The 21,394-nt window shown below is 48.4% G+C and overlaps 1 protein-coding gene across 2 annotated transcripts in view; it reads left to right on the top strand.

The window, feature by feature from the left end:
- LOC115118964 (E3 ubiquitin-protein ligase RNF13-like) overlaps positions 1-21,394 on the top strand; it is a 90,950-nt gene that overhangs the window by 5,549 nt on the left and 64,007 nt on the right. For both annotated transcript variants that reach the window (XM_065009532.1, XM_065009533.1), the window contains exons 2-3: positions 6,793-6,979; positions 8,214-8,294. In XM_065009532.1, coding sequence (XP_064865604.1) covers positions 6,866-6,979; positions 8,214-8,294 — 195 coding nt within the window. In that variant the 5' untranslated portion in view covers positions 6,793-6,865. The remainder of the gene's footprint in view (positions 1-6,792; positions 6,980-8,213; positions 8,295-21,394) is intronic.

Here is a 21,394-nt window from a genome sequence, read left to right as displayed (position 1 = left end):
CTGGTAGAAGCTATTGATGATGATGAATGGATACAGATCTGTTAGAATGCCCAGTCATGTTCCTATAATATTAGACATAATATTATAATATTAGACATACTATTATAATATTAGACATAAATGACTACAGGTTCAAACCATCCATAGAACGTTCTATATGCCAGTGAAACTGAATATCATGCACTGACAAATGTCATTCCTCTGCTGGAGGTGTAAAACACAATAGGGACATATTTGCATATGTTATGGTCTTGTGAAGGCTGGCAGAATTCTGGCAAAGAGTATGTTCTTTTATCTCACCATATCTACAGGTTCTCCCTTCTCCCTGTTTTTGTTTGCTTGGAAATGTTGATACTGGAGACTTATCTGAAGAAACTGTGTAACCTAGCATTTATAGTGGCTAAGAAATGCACATTCATTGGAAGATTGGTTATCCTCCCACAATGTCAAGTTATGTATTGCTAGCTTGAGTTTATTACTAGATTAAGGGTATACTGGGGAACTTTCATAAGGCCTGGATGCCTTATATGGAATACAGTACGGTTAAAGGAGTCTGTATTGAAAACATGCCCTCGTCAGGGGAGATAACTATTTAGGCAAACCCTCGCTGCTGGGCTTGCTCAGTCCTGTGGGTTGTCACTCTGGCCTTGGCCTAACAACCCCAAAACCAATAAATGAATGTTTCACTAAGGTCTTAAAGCTGAGTGGGGTGTGTTGTGTAGAGCTCGACTGATTATGATTTTTCAACACTGATACCCAATTATTGGAGGACCCCAAAAAAGCAGATACCGATTAATTGTCCGTTTTATTTTTTATATATATATTTGTAATAATGACAATTACAACAATACTGAATGAACACTTATTTTAACTTAATATACTACATCAATAAAAATCCATTTAGCCTCAAATAAATAATGAAACATGTAAGTCGCTCTGGATAAGAGCGTCTGCTAAATGACTTAAATGTAAATGTTAATGTAATGTTCAATTTGGTTAAAAAAATGCAAAAACAAAGTGTTGGAGAAGAAAGTAAAAGTGCAATATGTGCCATGTAAAAAAGCTAACGTTTAAGTTCCTTGCTCAGAACATGAGAACATATGAAAGATGGTGGTTCTTTTTGACATGAGTCTTCAATATTCCCAGGTAAGAAGTTTTAGGTTGTAGTTATTATAGGACTATTTCTCTCTATACCATTTGTATTTCATATACCTTTGACTATTTTATGTTCTAATAGGTACTTTAGTATTGCCAGCCTAATCTCGGGAGTTGATAGGCTTGAAGTCATAAACAATGCAATGCTTGAAGCACAGCGAAGAGCTGCTGGCAAATGCAGGAAAGTGCTGTTTGAATGAATGCTTACGAGCCTGCTGCTGCTGCCTACCATCGCTCAGTCAGACTGCTCTATCAAATCATAGACTTAATTATAACATAACACACAGAAATACGAGCCTGCTGCTGCTGCCTACCATCGCTCAGTCAGACTGCTCTATCAAATCATAGACTTAATTATAACATAACACACAGAAATACGAGCCTGCTGCTGCTGCCTACCATCGCTCAGTCAGACTGCTCTATCAAATCATAGACTTAATTATAACATAACACACAGAAATACGAGCCTGCTGCTGCTGCCTACCATCGCTCAGTCAGACTGCTCTATCAAATCATAGACTTAATTATAACATAACACACAGAAATACGAGCCTGCTGCTGCTGCCTACCATCGCTCAGTCAGACTGCTCTATCAAATCATAGACTTAATTATAACATAACACACAGAAATACGAGCCTGCTGCTGCTGCCTACCATCGCTCAGTCAGACTGCTCTATCAAATCATAGACTTAATTATAACATAACACACAGAAATACGAGCCTGCTGCTGCTGCCTACCATCGCTCAGTCAGACTGCTCTATCAAATCATAGACTTAATTATAACATAACACACAGAAATACGAGCCTGCTGCTGCTGCCTACCATCGCTCAGTCAGACTGCTCTATCAAATCATAGACTTAATTATAACATAACAACACACAGAAAAAGGAGCCTCGGGTAATATGGTCAAATCCGGAAACTATCATTTCGAAAACAAAACGTTTATTCTTTCAGTGAAATATGGAACCGTTACGTATTTTATCTAACGGGTGGCATCCATAAGTCTAAATATTGCTCTTATATTGCACAACCTTCAATGTTACGTCATAATTATGTAAAATTCTGGCAAATTAATTAGTCTTTGTTAGGAAGAAATAGTCTTCACACAGTTCGCAACGAGCCAGGCGGCCCAAACTGCTGCATTTACCCTGACTCTGCTTGCACTGAACGCAAGAGACGTGACACAATTTCCCTAGTTAAAATAAATTCATGTTAGCAGGCAATATTAACTAAATATGCAGGTTTAAAAAAATATATACTTGTGTATTGATTTTAAGAAAGGCATTGATGGTTAGGTACACATTGGTGCAACAACAGTGCTTTTTTTGCGAATGCGCTTTTGTTAAATCATCACCCGTTTGGCGAAGTAGGCTGTGATTCAATGATAAATTAACTGGCACCCCATTCTATGCAATGCAGGACAAGCTAGATAAACTAGTAATATCATCAACCATGTGTAGTTAACTAGTGATTATGTTAAGATTGTTTTTTATAAGATAAGTTTAATGCTAGCTCCTTGCTGGACTCTCATAACAGGTCGTCAGCCTGCCACGCAGTCTCCTCATGGAGTGCAATGTAATCGGCCATAAAACGGTGTCCAAAAATGCAGATTACCGATTGTTATGAAAACTTGAAATCGGCCCTAATTAATCGGCCATTCCGCTGAATCGGTCGACCTCTAGTGTTGGGAAGGGGCGCTGCAGGGTGGTGGACCCCTAGGGGCAGAACGGGGCAACCCAGCTATATTGTGTGTGAGTAAAAAGAGCTCTACAGTACTATTAGTCCTATGAGATTCTGTATATGGAGGATTTGCTGTTTCTGTAATGTATATTTGAGGTGATATGTGTTTTTTAATATTTTTGTTTCCAAACCTTTCCCTTGGGAATTAAAAAAATGTAAGGTGGGAGGGAACTGGGAAGGAAATTGTGTTGGGAGATAGTTGATATATACACTGCTCAAAAAAATACAGGGAACACTAAAATAACACATCCTAGATCTGAATGAATGAAATATTCTCATTAAATACTTTTTTCTTTACATAGTTGAATGTGCTGACAACACAATCACACAAAAATTATCAATGGAAATCAATTTTATCAACCCATGGAGGTCTGGATTTGGAGTCACACTCAAAATTAAAGTGGAAAACCACACTACAGGCTGATCCAACTTTGATGTAATGTCCTTAAAACAAGTCAAAATGAGGCTCAGTAGTGTGTGGCCTTCACGTGCCTATATGACCTCCCTACAACGCCTGGGCATGCTCCTGATGAGGTGGCGGATGGTCTCCTGAGGGATCTCCTCCCAGACCTGGACTAAAGCATCCGCCAACTCCTGGACAGTCTGTGGTGTAACGTGGCGTTGGTGGATGGAGCGAGACATGATGTCCCAGATGTGCTCAATTGGATTCAGGTCTGGGGAACGGGCAGGCCAGTCCATAGCATCAATGCCTTCCTCTTGCAGGAACTGCTGACACACTCCAGCCACATGAGGTCTAGCATTGTCTTGCATTAGGAGGAACCCAGGTCCAACCACACCAGCATATGGTCTCACAAGGGGTCTGAGGATCTCATCTCGGTACCTAATGGCAGTCAGGCTACCTCTGGCGAGCACATGGAGGGCTGTGCAGCCCCCCAAATAAATGCCACTCCACACCATGACGACCCACCGCCAAACCGGTCATGTTGGAGGATGTTGCAGGCAGCAGAACGTTCTCCACGGCGTCTCCAGACTCTGTCACGTGTGCTCAGTGTGAACCTGCTTTCATCTGTGAAGAGCACAGGGCGCCAGTGGCGAATTTGCCAATCTTGGTGTTCTCTGGCAAATGCCAAAAGTCCTGCACGGTGTTGGGCTGTAAGCACAACCCCCACCTGTGGACATCGGGCCCTCATACCACCCTCATGGAGTCTGTTTCTGACCGTTTGAGCAGACACATGCACATTTGTGGCCTGCTGGTGGTCATTTTGCAGGGCTCTGGCAGTGTTCCTCCTTGCACAAAGGCGGAGGTAGCGGTCCTGCTGCTGGGTTGTTGCCCTCCTACGGCCTCCTCCACGTCTCCTGATGTACTGGCCTGTCTCCTGGTAGCGCCTCCATGCTCTGGACACTACGCTGACAGACACAGCAAACCTTCTTGCCACAGCTCGCATTGATGTGCCATCCTGGATGAGCTGCACTACCTGAGCCACTTGTGAGGGTTGTAGACTCCGTCTCATGCTACCACTAGAGTGAAAGCACCGCCAGCATTCAAAAGTGACTAAAACATCAGCCAGGAAGCATAGGAACTGAGAAGTGGTCTGTGGTCACCACCTGCAGTACCACTCCTTTATTGGGGGTGTCTTGCTAATTGCCTATAATTTCCACCTGTTGTCTATTCCATTTGCAAATTGAAATTGATTGTCAATCAGTGTTGCTTCCTAAGTGGACAGTTTGATTTCACAGAAGTGCGATTGACTTGGAGTTACATTGTGTTGTTTAAGTGTTCCCTTTATTTTTTTTTAGCAGTGTATATTGACTAGACTGGAGGGGGCTGGGCGTGCAGGTGGCCTGGGCTGGCTGGGCGTGCAGGTGGCCTGGGCTGGCTGGGCGTGCAGGTGGCCTGGGCTGGCTGGGCGTGCAGGTGGCCTGGGCTGGCTGGGCGTGCAGGTGGCCTGGGCTGGCTGGGCGTGCAGGTGGCCTGGGCTGGCTGGGCGTGCAGGTGGCCTGGGCTGGCTGGGCGTGCAGGTGGCCTGGACTGGCTGGGCGTGAAGGTGGCCTGGGCTGGCTGGGCGTGCAGGTGGCCTGGGCTGGCTGGGCGTGCAGGTGGCCTGGGCTGGCTGGGCGTGCAGGTGGCCTGGGCGTGCAGGTGGCCTGGGCGTGCAGGTGGCCTGGGCTGGCTGGGCGTGCAGGTGGCCTGGGCTGGCTGGGCGTGCAGGTGGCCTGGGGTGCAGGTGGCCTGGGGTGGCTGGGCGTGCAGGTGGCCTGGGCTGGCTGGGCGTGCAGGTGGCCTGGGCTGGCTGGGCGTGCAGGTGGCCTGGGCTGGCTGGGCGTGCAGGTGGCCTGGGCTGCAGGTGTCCTGGGGTGCAGGTGGCCTGGGCGTGCAGGTGGCCTGGGCGTGCAGGTGGCCTGGGCGTGCAAGTGGCCTGGGCTGCAGGTGGCCTGGGGTGCAGGTGGCCTGGGCTGGCTGGGCGTGCAGGTGGCCTGGGCTGGCTGGGCGTGCAGGTGGCCTGGGGTGCAGGTGGCCTGGGGTGGCTGGGCGTGCAGGTGGCCTGGGCTGGCTGGGCGTGCAGGTGGCCTGGGCTGGCTGGGCGTGCAGGTGGCCTGGGCTGGCTGGGCGTGCAGGTGGCCTGGGCTGCAGGTGTCCTGGGGTGCAGGTGGCCTGGGCGTGCAGGTGGCCTGGGCGTGCAGGTGGCCTGGGCGTGCAGGTGGCCTGGGCGTGCAGGTGGCCTGGGCGTGCAAGTGGCCTGGGCTGCAGGTGGCCTGGGGTGCAGGTGGCCTGGGCTGGCTGGGCGTGCAGGTGGCCTGGGCTGGCTGGGCGTGCAGGTGGCCTGGGCTGGCTGGGTGTGCAGGTGGCCTGGGGTGGCTGGGGTGCAGGTGGCCTGGGGTGCAGGTGGTCTGGGGTGCAGGTGGTCTGGGGTGCAGGTGGCCTGGGGTGGCTGGGGTGCAGGTGGCCTGGGGTGCAGGTGGCCTGGGCTGGCCTGGCGTGCAGGTGGCCTGGCGTGCAGGTGGCCTGGGGTGCAGGTGGCCTGGGGTGCAGGTGGCTGGGCGGTTTGGCTGAAATTTGATATAGAGGAAGTCTTAATAAAGACAATCAAAAGTCTGTATTTTTTTTCAAGTGTTGTTCATTTGTTAGTCTTGGTTAAAGGTGCAACACAATATTTATTATTGATCAAAAGTCTTTATTAATCACTGAAACATATTTAATAATGATCTCTTACCAAGCTTAATTACATTTTGTTCTAAATAGAGACGACTCGTTGGGATTGTGTAAAAATGCAGGAAGTTCGCGTTAGATGACCCCAAAAACTCTAGGAGAGAACCTGACGGGGGATCTGGGGGTCATGTCCCCCTCACTTCTAAAACCAAAGTGGCACCTGTGGGGAGCCAGGCAATTTATATATGGGGCGTTTCAATGTTCCTCATTGAAACAATTGCATGGAATTTCAATGTACTTCCAGAATTGAAATGGAATTAACCCCAACCCTGCTATCAAGCTAGTAGGCTTAACTACTTCAATCTTGTGTGTGTGCAAGTGTGTTAGGCATGAATCAATGACAAATTCACTACGGTCTTATTTCAGAACCGAGCAGGGTCACACCAGATTTCAGAACCGAGCAGGGTCACACCAGATTTCAGAACCGAGCAGGGTCACACCAGATTTCAGAACCGAGCAGGGTCACACCAGATTTCAGAACCAAGCAGGGTCACACCAGATTTCAGAACCGAGCAGGGTCACACCAGATTTCAGAACCGAGCAGGGTCACACCAAATTTCACGTAGTGGCATATATAATTGCAGTTGTCCCGAGGAACATTGGGGTGTTTCTCTGGGAGGCTGGGAGCAGACGTAGGCCTACAGACATTGACAATCGTGTGTGTGTGTGTCTGTGTGTGTGTGTGTGTGTGTGTGTGTGTGTGTGTGTGTGTACGTACACTGCAGGTGTGAGAGCTGCCAGTGCTGGGACAGTCCGTCCGTGTGTGTGTCAGTTGACTGGCACAGTGCGGAATGCAAGATGCTGCTCTCCCTTGGGATGCTGATGCTGTCTGCCACACAGATCTACACCATCTTCACCGTGCAGCTCTTCGCCTTCCTCAACCTGCTTCCCGTTGAGGCCGACATCTCTGCCGTGAGTCAGACAGAGACGGGCTGAAGGATAGACACGCAGACAGAGACGGGCTGAAGGATAGACACGCAGACAGAGACGGGCTGAAGGAGAGACACGCAGACAGAGACGGGCTGAAGGATAGACACTCAGACAGAGACGGGCTGAAGGATAGACACTCAGACAGAGACGGGCTGATGGATAGACACGCAGACAGAGAGGGGCTGAAGGATAGACACGCAGACAGAGAGGGGCTGAAGGATAGACACTCAGACAGAGAGGGGCTGAAGGATAGACACTCAGACAGAGAGGGGCTGAAGGATAGACACTCAGACAGAGAGGGGCTGAAGGATAGACACGCAGACAGAGAGGGGCTGAAGGATAGACACGCAGACAGAGAGGGGCTGATGGATAGACACGCAGACAGAGATGGGCTGATGGATAGACACTCAGACAGAGAGGGGCTGAAGGATAGACACTCAGACAGAGAGGGGCTGAAGGATAGACACTCAGACAGAGAGGGGCTGAAGGATAGACACGCAGACAGAGAGGGGCTGATGGATAGACACGCAGACAGAGACGGGCTGAAGGATAGACACTCAGACAGAGAGGGGCTGAAGGATAGACACTCAGACAGAGAGGGGCTGAAGGATAGACACGCAGACAGAGAGGGGCTGAAGGATAGACACGCAGACAGAGAGGGGCTGATGGATAGACACGCAGACAGAGGGGGGCTGATGGATAGACACGCAGACAGAGACGGGCTGATGGATAGACACGCAGACAGAGACGGGCTGAAGGATAGACACTCAGACAGAGAGGGGCTGAAGGATAGACACTCAGACAGAGAGGGGCTGATGGATAGACACGCAGACAGAGACGGGCTGATGGATAGACACGCAGACAGAGAGGGGCTGAAGGATAGACACGCAGACAGAGAGGGGCTGATGGATAGACACGCAGACAGAGACGGGCTGATGGATAGACACGCAGACAGAGACGGGCTGATGGATAGACACGCAGACAGAGCCGGGCTGATGGATAGACACGCAGACAGAGACGGGCTGATGGATAGACACGCAGACAGAGACGGGCTGATGGATAGACACTCAGACAGAGAGGGGCTGAAGGATAGACACGCAGACAGAGAGGGGCTGATGGATAGACACGCAGACAGAGACGGGCTGATGGATAGACACGCAGACTATTAGTTATTAACACCACATGATGTGATTTGTATTCTTTTTTTCTCTTTCAGTACACATTTGACAACAAGACAGGTAATTTTGATGACCTGCCTGCACGCTTTGGGTACCGGCTGCCCAGCGATGGACTCAAGGTGGGTACAACAAGGGTCATTTTCTTTCCGTCAAATGCCAATGTTTAAGGACGGGCTTACAAATCCCTGCAGTTCATTACAAGGACTCGATAAGTCGACTGTTACATATACCCTGTCATTTGTTTTTTACTGCTATTGACACTAGTTAAAGTATAACCAATGATATACAGTATATACAGTTTCTCTCTCTCTCTCTATGGTCAAAGTGTATGCACTGAATATGATGCATTTTGGGATGCAGATTAGTAGTGAGCCCAGTTGTGGTCCAGTGGCCAACCTAGAAATACTGTAAAGTGCACTGTGTTGTGAATGTGTTGCAGCAAGATAACCATGGTTTTCTAATGAGAATGAGGTCATGGATTGTGAGGTGCCCACTCATTGTTGACCCACACACAGCTGGCAACAGGGCTGACTCATGTCTGCACTTCTAAGCCAGGCCATTGTCCACCCCCCCAGTGAAGAGCTTGTTTTCCATCGCTATGCTTGCCTTGCTCTCTCACTAACCTCTCTGTTTGAAACGTCCGTGATGAATCGTTCATTTCAGTCTCTTGTTGAAACGTCCATGATGAATCATTCATTTCAGTCTCTCTGTTGAAACGTCCATTGTGAATCGTTCATTTCAGTCTCTTGTTGAATCGTTAATTTCAGTCTCTTGTTGAAACGTCCATGATGAATCGTTAATTTCAGTCTCTTGTTGAAACGTCTATGGTGAATCGTTCATTTCAGTCTCTCTGTTGAAACGTCCATGATGAATCGTTAATTTCAGTCTCTTGTTGAAACGTCTATGGTGAATCGTTCATTTCAGTCTCTTGTTGAAACGTCTATGGTGAATCGTTCATTTCAGTCTCTTGTTGAAACGTCTATGGTGAATCGTTCATTTCAGTCTCTTGTTGAAACGTCTATGGTGAATCGTTCATTTCAGTCTCTTGTTGAAACGTCTATGGTGAATCGTTCATTTCAGTCTCGTTGAAACGTCCATGATGAATCGTTCATTTCAGTCTCGTTGAAACGTCCATGATGAATCATTCATTTCAGTCTCTTGTTGAAACGTCTATGGTGAATCGTTCATTTCAGTCTCTTGTTGAAACGTCCATGATGAATCGTTCATTTCAGTCTCTTGTTGAAACGTCCATGATGAATCGTTCATTTCAGTCTCTTGTTGAAACGTCCATGGTGAATCGTTCATTTCAGTCTCGTTGAAACGTCCATGATGAATCGTTCATTTCAGTCTCTTGTTGAAACGTCTATGGTGAATCGTTCATTTCAGTCTCTTGTTGAAACGTCCATGATGAATCGTTCATTTCAGTCTCTTGTTGAAACGTCCATGGTGAATCGTTCATTTCAGTCTCGTTGAAACGTCCATGATGAATCGTTCATTTCAGTCTCTTGTTGAAACGTCCATGATGAATCGTTCATTTCAGTCTCTTGTTGAAACGTCCATGGTGAATCGTTCATTTCAGTCTCGTTGAAACGTCCATTGAAAAAGAGCATCATTAATTGGTGGTGAACTCCGATAGAGGTGCCGGTTTAGATATAGGTGCAATTGTCCCGGCGCGCCGGCGATCACGACAAACAGGAAGTAGGATAGACTACTGGAGGTTTTTGGTGTAATAGACCATGAATGACCATAAAATCACTAAAACACATTTTAGCGAAACTGAAAGAGCAAACAACCGCATTTATAACCACGGCAAGGTGACTGTGAATATGGTGGAATACAAAGTGTAGTTATGATCTCCGTAAGGCAATCAAACAGACAAAACGTCAGAGGACAGAGACAAAGTGGAGTCGCAGTTCAACGGCTCAGACAGGAGACGTATGTGGCAGGGTCTACAGACAATCAGATTCTAAAGGGAAAACCAGCCACGTCACAGACACCGACGTCCTGCTCCCGGACAAGCTAAACACCTTCGCCCGCTTTGAGGATAACTCAGTGACACGGATATGGGCCTCTCCCGAGAACTGTGAGCTCACGTTCACCGTGGCCGACGTGAGTAAGACATTTAAGCGTGTTAACCCTCACAAGGCTGCCGGTCCAGACGGCATCCCCAGCCGCGTCCTCAGCATATGGGCAGACCAACTGGATGGAGTGTTTACGGACATATTCAATCTCTCCCTATTCCAGTCTGCTGTCCCCACATGCTTCAAGAGGTCCACCATTGTTCCTGAACCCAAGAAAGCAAAGGTAACTGAACTCGGATGATGCAAACGCCATTGCACTGCACACTGCCCTAACCCAAGAGGATTACCGATGTAAGAATGCTGTTCATTGACTTCAGCTCAGCATTCAACAACATAGTACCCTCCAAGCTCATCATTAAGCTCGGGGCCCTGGGTCTGAACCCCACCCTGTGCAACTGGGTCCTGGCCTGACAGGCCGCCCCCCTCCACTATGCTGATCTTTAACGCAGGGGCCCCACAAGGTTGGGTGCTCAGCCCCCTCATGTACTCCCTGTTTACTCAATCATCAAGTTTGCAGACAACAGCAGTGGTACTGTAGGCCTGATTACCAACAATGACGAGACAGCATACAGGGAGGAGGTGAGGGCCCTGGCAGAGTGGTGCCAGGAAAATATCCATCCCCTCAATGTCAACAAAAGGAAGGAGCTTATCGTGGACCATCCACATTGACGGGGCTGCAGTGTAGAAGGTGAAAAGCTTCTTCAGGCTCAGGATGCACCATTGAGAGCATCCTGTCGGTGTGGTGGGTCATTGTCCTGTTGAAAGACAAATGATAGTCCCACAAAGCGCAAACCACCAATGATCTCATATTTGGACTCAGCAGACAAAAGGACACATTTCCACTGGCCTAGTGTCCATTGCTCATGTTTCTTGGCCCAAGCAAGTCTCTTCTTATTATTGGAGTACTTTAATAGTGGTTCAACCAAGCAATTCAACCATGAAGTCCTGATTTCACGCAGTCTTCTCTGAACAGTTGATGCTGAGATGTCTGTTACTTAAACTTTGTGAAGCATTTATTTGGGCTGCAATTTCTGAGGCTGGGTGAGTTCTTGACATTTTCCGCATTGACTGACTTTCATATCTTAAAGTAATGATGGGCTGTAATTTCTCTTTGCTTATTTTAGCTGTTCTTGCCATAATATGTTCTTGGTCTTTTACCAAATAGGGCTATCTTCTGTATACCAACGCTACGTTGTCACAACACAATTGATTGGCTCAAAACGCATTGAGAAGGAAAGAAATTCCACAAATGAACTTTTAACAAGGCACGCCTGTTAATTGAAATGCATTCCAGGTGACTACCTCATGAAGTTGGTTAAGAGAATGCCAAGAGTGTGCAAAGCTGTCATCAAGGCAAAGGGTGGCTACTTTGAATAATCTCAAATATAAATTTACTTTGATTTGTTTACCACTTTTGTTTTGGTTACTACATGATTCCATATGTGTTATTTCATAGTTTTGATGTCTTCGCTATTATTCTACAAGGTAGAAAATTGTCCAAAATGTAAGAATAACCCTTGAATAAGTAGGTGTGGCCTAACTTTTGACCGGTAATGTATTTTATACTCCAGACTCCCACAACGCTAGACCTTATTTCTATATTTCTTAATTCCATTATTTTACTTTTAGATTTGTGTGTATTGTTAGATATTACTGTATATAGAAATATGTATCGTGTATTGTTAGATGTTACTGTACTGTTGGAGCTAGGAACACAAGCACTTTGCTACACCCATAATAACATCTGCTAAACGTGTGTATGCAACCAATAAAATGTGATTTGATTCAGGAAGTCCAGGGCAAGATACTTGTCCTTGTAGGAAGGGTCCAGTGGTGAGTTGTGTTGAGGTGCTGCAGAGTTCTTCTGACCTGTCGTCTCTCTGCACCTTTGTTCCCAACTAAATTGCAGGTAGGAATGGGGTTGCGTTACCCCATTAGATAGGGCCTGTGATTGGCTGACCAGGTCAGCGGACTGCGTTCCCTAACACAGAGGTGTGAAGTGGCCTCTGCTACTGGACAAGGGAGGTGGGGGATGGTACCCTCTGCCACAGCTGTAAAATGTCCCAGAGTTTGTCTCTATGTCCTAGCCAGAGAGAGAGGGGGTTCAGTGAATATTTAATAATAGAAAGTATTGGGTTTTGCACAGCCACCCCAAAATGTATGTAGTACATGTTTCCTCAGTGTCTGTCCCCTTGAAGGCCGGTGGTTGTAGGGCACTGGGTAATGAGGAATGTCCCACATCCCCATGTAGTCACCCCTTTGGTGGGAATGGTTGGAGTGGGCAGTGAGGGACAAGGTCACCCTTCGGTGGAATGGATGGAGGGACAAGGTCACCCTTCGGTGGAATGGATGGAGGGACAAGGTCACCCTTCGGTGGAATGGATGGAGGGACAAGGTCACCCTTCGGTGGAATGGATGGAGGGACAAGGCGATCATGATGTCCATGAGGCAGGGTCGTCCAGCAGGAGTGGGGACAGTCCGTGTCCATGCTGCTGGAGGTCTCCAGGTCTGGATGACAGACTCAGGAGTGGAACTGGGTCAGGTGCTGAGGCGTCAGTAGGTGGAGTGGATGATAGATCCAGGTTGGTGCTGAACTGGTCCCCCGGAACGGCAGTGGACATCGAGATCAGAACTGCGATCTGGTTTTGATGCTGGCAGGTCCAGGAGAGAGTCTTAAGGTGCTAGATTGGACGCCGACTGGGACTCTGGCTGTAGAGTCCGCTTGGGTGTCAGATCCAGGCCAAGCAGGTCTGCGAGGAGGGCAGAGGGTAGTGTAGGGATTAGCACCGGTGTTGAATCCGGTGATGTCTGGTCCAGGAGAGACACCAGCTGGTGTGTCTGCTCGAGTGTCTATTGAGGGGCTGGCTCGGGCACTGGCGGTTGTGGATCTGGTCCTGCAGGTTGCGGAGTGGAGCTGGGCCAGGTGCTGGAACAATTCGGGCCTCTATAGCTGTCGCGGGGCAGGCTTGGGCCGTGGCAGTTGCTGGTCTGGCTGCACCACTGGCGTTGGTTTGGCTGAGCGGGTTGGATAGGACTGGGGGTGTGGCTGTGGCCACGGTGGTCGGGTTTGTTCCGGCGCCGGGACTGGGGGTGGGCTGGCGAAGAGCAGGGGTCACGTCTGTGTGCGCAGCCTGCCAGGCTTACTTACATAAGGCATCAGGGTAATGAAAGCTGAGTAATTTAAAGGCCTACTCTCGTTCTCTTTTTCATTGTTTTTTTCTGTTTCGCTCTCTCTCCGAGCAATCCATTTCCTTTTTTCTCTCTTTCCTATTTACTGTCTCTCACTCCACCTCTGTACTTCTCCTCCCTAGTGATGGAGAATACCTATATGCTGATAAGCCGTCCTATTTACCAAGAGTTTTTAATCTATATTTTTTTGTAGCTGTCTATTTACCACCACAAACCAATGCTGGCACTAAGCCTGCACTCAACGAGCAGTATAGGGCCATAAGCAAAACAAGAAGATGTACATCCAGAGGTGTCGCTCCTATTGGCCGGTGATTTCAATGCAGGGAAACTGAAATCCGTCTTACCTCATTTTAACCAGCATGTCACTTGTGCAACTAGAGGCGAAAAAACTCAACTCAATCACCTACACTCGTACGAAGCATACGAAGCTCTCCCTCGCCCTCCATTTGGCAAATATGACCATAACTCTATACTCCTGATTTCTGCTTACAAGCAAAAAATTGGAGGAACCAGTGAACTGGTTACAAGCAAAAACAGGAAGTACCAGTGATGCGCTCAGTACAGAAGTGGTCAGACGAAGCGGATGATAAGTTACAGGACACTTTCGCTAGTGTAACAGTATAACTTTAGACCGTCCCGTTTCACATCCGTTACACTAGTACAGACTGGAAAAAGTTCTGTGACTCATCCGATAACAGTAAGGAGTTTATCACATCAGTCACCGGCTTTATTAATAAGTGCATTGATGACATTGTCCCCACAGTGACCATACGTTTATATCCTAACCGGAAGCCATTTATTCGAGGCAACATCTACACTGAGCTAAAGGCTAGAGCTGCTGCTTTCAAGGAGTGGGACGCTAATCCGGACGGTTGTAAGAAATCCCACTACGACCTCCGATGAGCCATCAAACAGTCAAAACATCAATACAGGACTAAGATCGAATCATACTATGCCGGCTCTGATGCTCATCGGATGTGGCAGGGGTTGCAAACTATGCCGGATTACAAAGGGAAACCCAGCCGCGAGCCTACCATATGAGCTAAATTCCTTCTATGCTCGCTTTGAGGCAAGCAACACTGAACCATGCATGAGCACACCAGCTGGTCCCGACGACTGTGTGATCTCGCTCTCTGTAGCGGATGTTAGAAAGACATTTTAAACAGGTTAATATTCACAACACCACGTGGCCAGACAGATTACCAGGACTCTAACTCGGGTAACTAGGATCAGCTGGCAAGTTCAACCTCTCCCTGACCGTCTGTAATACCTACATGTATCAAGCACCATATTCCCTGCGCCCAAGAACGCCAAGGTAACCTGTCTAAATGACTATTGCCCCGTAGCACTCACATCTGTAGCCATGAAGTGCTTTGAAAGGCTGGTCATGGCTCACATCAACACCATCATCCCAGACACCCTGGACCCACTCCAATTAGCATACTGCCCCAACAGATCTACAGATGATCAACAGTCCCCTCCAAGCTCATCACTAAGCTCAACCCTGGGACTGAAACCCTCCCTCTGCAACTGGATCCTACACTTCCTGACGGGCCGCAACTACAACATCTGCCACGCTTACCCTCAACGGGGGACCCTCGGGTTCATGCTTATTCCCCTCCTGTACTCCCTATTCAATCATGACTGCGTGGCCACTCCAATACCATCATTAAGTTTGCTGAAAAAAAGTTGCCCATCTCTGGCCTAGAGGGAAGGGTTCAGTGTCCTGGCAGTGTGGTGCCAGGACAACTTCTCCCTCAACATCATCAAGACAAAGGAGCTGATCGTGGACGACAGGAAACGGAGGGGTGAGTACGTCGACAGGGCTGTAGTGGGTTGAGGGTCAAAACTTCAAGTTCCTCGGTGTCCACATCACTGAGGACCTATCATGGTCCACACACACCAGCACAGTCGTGAAGACGGAACGACTGTCAAGCACAAATAAAACAAATCGCCCAGAAAAACAGTTCCATTTGTCCACAAATAAGTCACGAAGGAATACTTTCAATTGCTTTCAACGGCACCAGAACATCATAGATTTTATTCCAGCAATACGGTGCATTAAAACTAAAAGTAGATATACCTAGCTCCCCCCCCCAGCTGGAGCTAAGCCACTAGATATACCTAGCTCCCCCCCAGCTGGAGCTAAGCTACTAGATATACCTAGCTCCCCCAGCTGGAGCTAAGCCACTAGATATACCTAGCTCCCCCAGCTGGAGCTAAGCCACTAGATATACCTAGCTTCCCCCAGCTGGAGCTAAGCCACTAGATATACCTAGCTCCCCCAGCTGGAGCTAAGCCACTAGATATACCTAGCTCCCCCAGCTGGAGCTAAGCCACTAGATCTACCTAGCTCCCCCCCCCAGCTGGAGCTAAGCCACTAGATATACCTAGCTCCCCCCAGCTGGAGCTAAGCCACTAGATATACCTACCCCCCCCAGCTGGAGCTAAGCCACTAGATATACCTAGCCTAGCCCCCCCAGCTGGAGCTAAGCCACTAGATATACCTAGCTCCCCCAGCTGGAGCTAAGCCACTAGATATACCTAGCTCCCCCCCAGCTGGAGCTAAGCCACTAGATATACCTAGCTCCCCCCCAGCTGGAGCTAAGCCACTAGATATACCTAGCTCCCCCCAGCTGGAGCTAAGCCACTAGATATACCTAGCCCCCAGCTGGAGCTAAGCCACTAGATATACATAGCCCCCCCCCCAGCTGGAGCTAAGCCACTAGATATACCTAGCTCCCCCCAGCTGGAGCTAAGCCACTAGATATACCTAGCTCCCCCAGCTGGAGCTAAGCCACTAGATATACCTAGCTCCCCCCAGCTGGAGCTAAGCCACTAGATATACCTAGCTCCCCCCAGCTGGAGCTAAGCCACTAGATATACCTAGCTCCCCCAGCTGGAGCTAAGCCACTAGATATACCTAGCTCCCCCAGCTGGAGCTAAGCCACTAGATATACCTAGCTCCCCCAGCTGGAGCTAAGCCACTAGATATACCTAGCTCCCCCAGCTGGAGCTAAGCCACTAGATATACCTAGCTCCCCCCAGCTGGAGCTAAGCCACTAGATATACCTAGCTAAGCCACTAGATATACCTAGCCCCCCCAGCTGGAGCTAAGCCACTAGATATACCTAGCTCCCCCCCCAGCTGGAGCTAAGCCACTAGATATACCTAGCTCCCCACCCTAGCTCCCCCCCAGCTGGAGCTAAGCCACTAGATATACCTAGCTCCCCCCCAGCTGGAGCTAAGCCACTAGATATACCTAGCTCCCCCCAGCTGGAGCTAAGCTACTAGATATACCTAGCTCCCCCCAGCTGGAGCTGGAGCTAGAGCTACTAGATATACCTAGCTCCCCCCAGCTGGAGCTAAGCCACTAGATATACCTAGCTCCCCCAGCTGGAGCTAAGCCACTAGATATACCTAGCTCCCCCAGCTGGAGCTAAGCCACTAGATATACCTAGCTCCCCCAGCTGGACCTAAGCCACTAGATATACCTAGCTCCCCCAGCTGGAGCTAAGCCACTAGATATACCTAGCTCCCCCAGCTGGAGCTAAGCCACTAGATATACCTAGCTCCCCCCAGCTGGAGCTAAGCCACTAGATATACCTAGCTCCCCCCCAGCTGGAGCTGAGCCACTAGATATACCTAGCTCCCCCCCAGCTGGAGCTAAGCCACTAGATATACCTAGCTCCCCCAGCTGAGCTAAGCCACTAGATATACCTAGCTCCCCCAGCTGGAGCTAAGCCACTAGATATACCTAGCTCCCCCCCAGCTGGAGCTAAGCCACTAGATATACCTAGCTCCCCCCAGCTGGAGCTAAGCCACTAGATATACCTAGCTCCCCCAGCTGGAGCTAAGCCACTAGATATACCTAGCTCCCCCAGCTGGAGCTAAGCCACTAGATATACCTAGCTCCCCCAGCTGGAGCTAAGCCACTAGATATACCTAGCTCCCCCAGCTGGAGCTAAGCCACTAGATAGACCTAGCTCCCCCCCCAGCTGGAGCTAAGCCACTAGATATACCTAGCTCCCCCAGCTGGATCTAAGCCACTAGATATACCTAGCTCCCCCCAGCTGGAGCTAAGACACTAGATATACCTAGCTCCCCCCCAGCTGGAGCTAAGCCACTAGATATACCTAGCTCCCCCAGCTGGAGCTAAGCCACTAGATATACCTAGCTCCCCCCAGCTGGAGCTAAGCCACTAGATATACCTAGCTCCCCCAGCTGGATCTAAGCCACTAGATATACCTAGCTCCCCCAGCTGGAGCTAAGCCACTAGATATACCTAGCTCCCCCAGCTGGAGCTAAGCCACTAGATATACCTAGCTCCCCCAGCTGGAGCTAAGCCACTAGATATACCTAGCTCCCCCCAGCTGGAGCTAAGCCACTAGATATACCTAGCTCCCCCCAGCTGGAGCTAAGCCACTAGATATACCTAGCTCCCCCCCAGCTGGAGCTAAGCCACTAGATATACCTAGCTCCCCCCAGCTGGAGCTAAGCCACTAGATATACCTGGCTCCCCCAGCTGGAGCTAAGCCACTAGATATACCTAGCTCCCCCAGCTGGAGCTAAGCCACTAGATATACCTAGCTCCCCCAGCTGGAGCTAAGCCACTAGATATACCTAGCTGGAGCCCCCCTCCCCCAGCTGGAGCTAAGCCACTAGATATACCTAGCTCCCCCCCAGCTGGAGCTAAGCCACTAGATATACCTAGCTCCCCCCAGCTGGATCTAAGCCACTAGATATACCTAGCTCCCCCCTGGAGCTAGCTGGAGCTAAGCCACTAGATATACCTAGCTCCCCCAGCTGGAGCTAAGCCACTAGATATACCTAGCTCCCCCAGCTGGAGCTAAGCCACTAGATATACCTAGCTCCCCCAGCTGGAGCTAAGCCACTAGATATACCTAGCTCCCCCAGCTGGAGCTAAGCCACTAGATATACCTAGCTCCCCCAGCTGGAGCTAAGCCACTAGATATACCTAGCTCCCCCCAGCTGGAGCTAAGCCACTAGATATACCTAGCTCCCCCCCAGCTGGAGCTAAGCCACTAGATATACCTAGCTCCCCCAGCTGGAGCTAAGCCACTAGATATACCTAGCTCCCCCCAGCTGGAGCTAAGCCACTAGATATACCTAGCTCCCCCCCCCAGCTGGAGCTAAGCCAGAGACCCTTGAAACCTTGAGTTAACCAATCCTGTGAACGGGTTAGACAAGCTCAGTTGTTGATTTAAAAAAATACAATTAAAAGATTCCCTCTGCGTTGTTGGAAAGGGCCCATAAGTATTTCACTCTTAGTCTTCACCTGTTGTTTACGAAGCATGTGACAAATAAAATTTGTTCTGAAAAATTGGTAGTTATATGCGCCAAAACTCTTTAAATAGTGAGCACTTTTATTTCCATGACTGATTTTAAAACTCTCTTGTCCTTCTGCAGCAGACAGAAGTATAGTGATATCGTTTTGTGAGGTCCCTGGCAATTCCCAGCTCTACTTCTAACCCCCCCCAGCTGGAGCTAAGCCACTTCACCCACCCGTTTGAACTCTCTGCCAGCGTCTGTGTGGATGCACTGCGGCGCTTTGAGCAAGGCAGGCGTGGCAGCCCACAACCTCCCCCCCCCCCCCAGCTGGCAGCCCACAACCCCCCCCCCAGCTGGCAGCCCACAACCCTAGGGCTCATCGTCTCACTCTGACATTAGTGTTCCATCTTGTAAAAACAATATGGTCTCGTACATGTTAGTTCGGCTGCCATTTGGCTTCGGCAGGTCGGCCTGTGACGGTTGCAGTTGTACCGGTGGCTGTCAGTGTTTGGACAGTAACTTGTCCTGCTGTGTTAACAAACTGTTTGGTAAATGTGGCGTGGCAACCATGTTTCGGTCTACTGTCCAGTGATTATCTGTGCAGTCGGGTGCACTGACCCAGAACCCATTTCTTCTGTTTGGTGCTTAAAGGGACAATCTGTAGTTTATACATCCATTTGGACTTTTTTTTAAAGTAATGATATGTACCCAGTGATTCTTGATGAATGTAACTTATAAATGCCTCATGAGCTTAGTTCAACTGTTGTCTCCTATCAGAACCTAAAGTATAGCTTGTTTTACTCCAATGTTTGTTTACATTTACGTTGTTTACAAACACTTCGTATAGCTTCAAAACATGGTTAAAACTATAATTTTGATATAATGGATGGCCAGTCCTTACATCCATGGCTTGGTTATGAATTTGAGTGGTTACATTTCTCCAGCACCACCCCTCAGCTTTTTTTAAACTAAAACAGGGGCGGTGAGTTAGCTTTGTTATTGTTTCAACTGCTGATTGTAGCTTTATGGAACACCACTACTATTATCTTATTGCTTTCACCTCTCCAGTCCCTGTGAAGGCCAGTGAACTATGGAAGAACTGAGAGAAGAATGTTTAGGAATGAACTGCAGCAGCTTCCATGTCTCAGGGGATTGCAGTGCTGATGGAACAAACCTTCCATCCTACAATGGAGCCTGCAGTTTGTCCCAGAATCACAAGACACTTACCAGCTTGCTTGTCTCCCATGATTTCCCAGTGTGCCTCAGTCTGGGCTTTCTTTCAATGGAACCACACCCCTCCCATGCCACGAAATGGCACAGTGTACGACTAGCCGTGTGTCCCAAATGGGACAACTGGGAACATTAATCTCTTACACACAAGGAAAGTGTGCGAAGCGCATGTGCGCCAGCCATTCCCTCAAGGGTGAAATAGTACTAAAGGCAATAATAGAACTGACGGGAAAATGTAGCCGAGTCCCTGATGTTCTCTTATAGAACACCGTGTGTCATGAACAGAGGTTTTCCCGCTAAATCTCGTGTCTGTTCAAGAGGATGTAACAGAACTTTCTGATTGAAATGTATCATGTTGAAAAATCACTTGTTGTCTGTCAGCTTCGTTCTATCTACATCGGTAGGAATTCCCCTGAATACACCCCTTCCTCTTTTAATTTGGTCAACGGGTAGGCAATGGTGTGTTCCTCATGCGAAGCACAGGACTCTCACTTCCACTCTTCTTACAAAATATAGACTGAACATCGATACCAGCGTGACCTGGGATGGTTTAAGCTGCCAAGCAAAGGTTGCAAAAACTGGTGTTAGATTAGGCCTTGTTTACTTTGAAATATGTTATTCCTCCCTACTTTGGGGTAGTCTAATCGCTAATATAACATGACTAGAATGCTGTAGGCTATGGGATGGTACTGCTGATTTACCCCTATCAAGTCATGTCAGATCTGTGATTAGTTGAGGAAGGATAATAAAAATAGTCTCAAGAGTCTCTACACAGTTGATTTTGGGTAGGGCTTTGTTCAATTAGTGATGAAGCAGCAGATAATTGCCCTGGGGGGGGAACTTCACGGAACAGTGACTGGCTTTTAGCAGGGACAGGAAGCACGGTGTCATATGGTGTCATATCCTGTCACATGTCTGGCTCGGGATGCGGGAGGGGGAGTGGCCTGGGAAGCTGAAGGGCAGTAGCTGGATTCGGCCTGTGGCTTTGGAGTTGGGATGCGGCTATGTACACATCTTTCCAGGGCAAAGATCATGCTGATCCATTTCCAGTCCACACAGCTACAGGGCCTTCAGAAAGGATTCACATCCCTTAACTTTTTCTACATTTTGTTGTGCTACAAAGTGGGATTCAAATGGATTTTTTTTAATCAATAATCTACACAAAATACTCTGTCAAAGTGGAAGGAAAATTCTAACAATTGTGAAAAAAGAAAAAAACATTTTTGTGTGTGTGTATATATATATATATATATATATATATATATATATATATATAACATACATACATACAGTCAGCCACCAATTGTGCAAGTTCTCCCACTTAAAAAGATGAGAGAGGCCTGTAATTTTCATCATAGGTACACTTCAACTATGACAGACAAAATTAGAAAAAAAAATCCTGAAAATCACATTGTAGGATTTTTAAT

The sequence above is a fragment of the Oncorhynchus nerka genome, linkage group LG25 (assembly GCF_034236695.1).
Source record: "Oncorhynchus nerka isolate Pitt River linkage group LG25, Oner_Uvic_2.0, whole genome shotgun sequence".
NCBI classification, from domain to species: domain Eukaryota; kingdom Metazoa; phylum Chordata; class Actinopteri; order Salmoniformes; family Salmonidae; genus Oncorhynchus; species Oncorhynchus nerka.
This window is presented reverse-complemented; position numbering and strand designations above follow the sequence as displayed.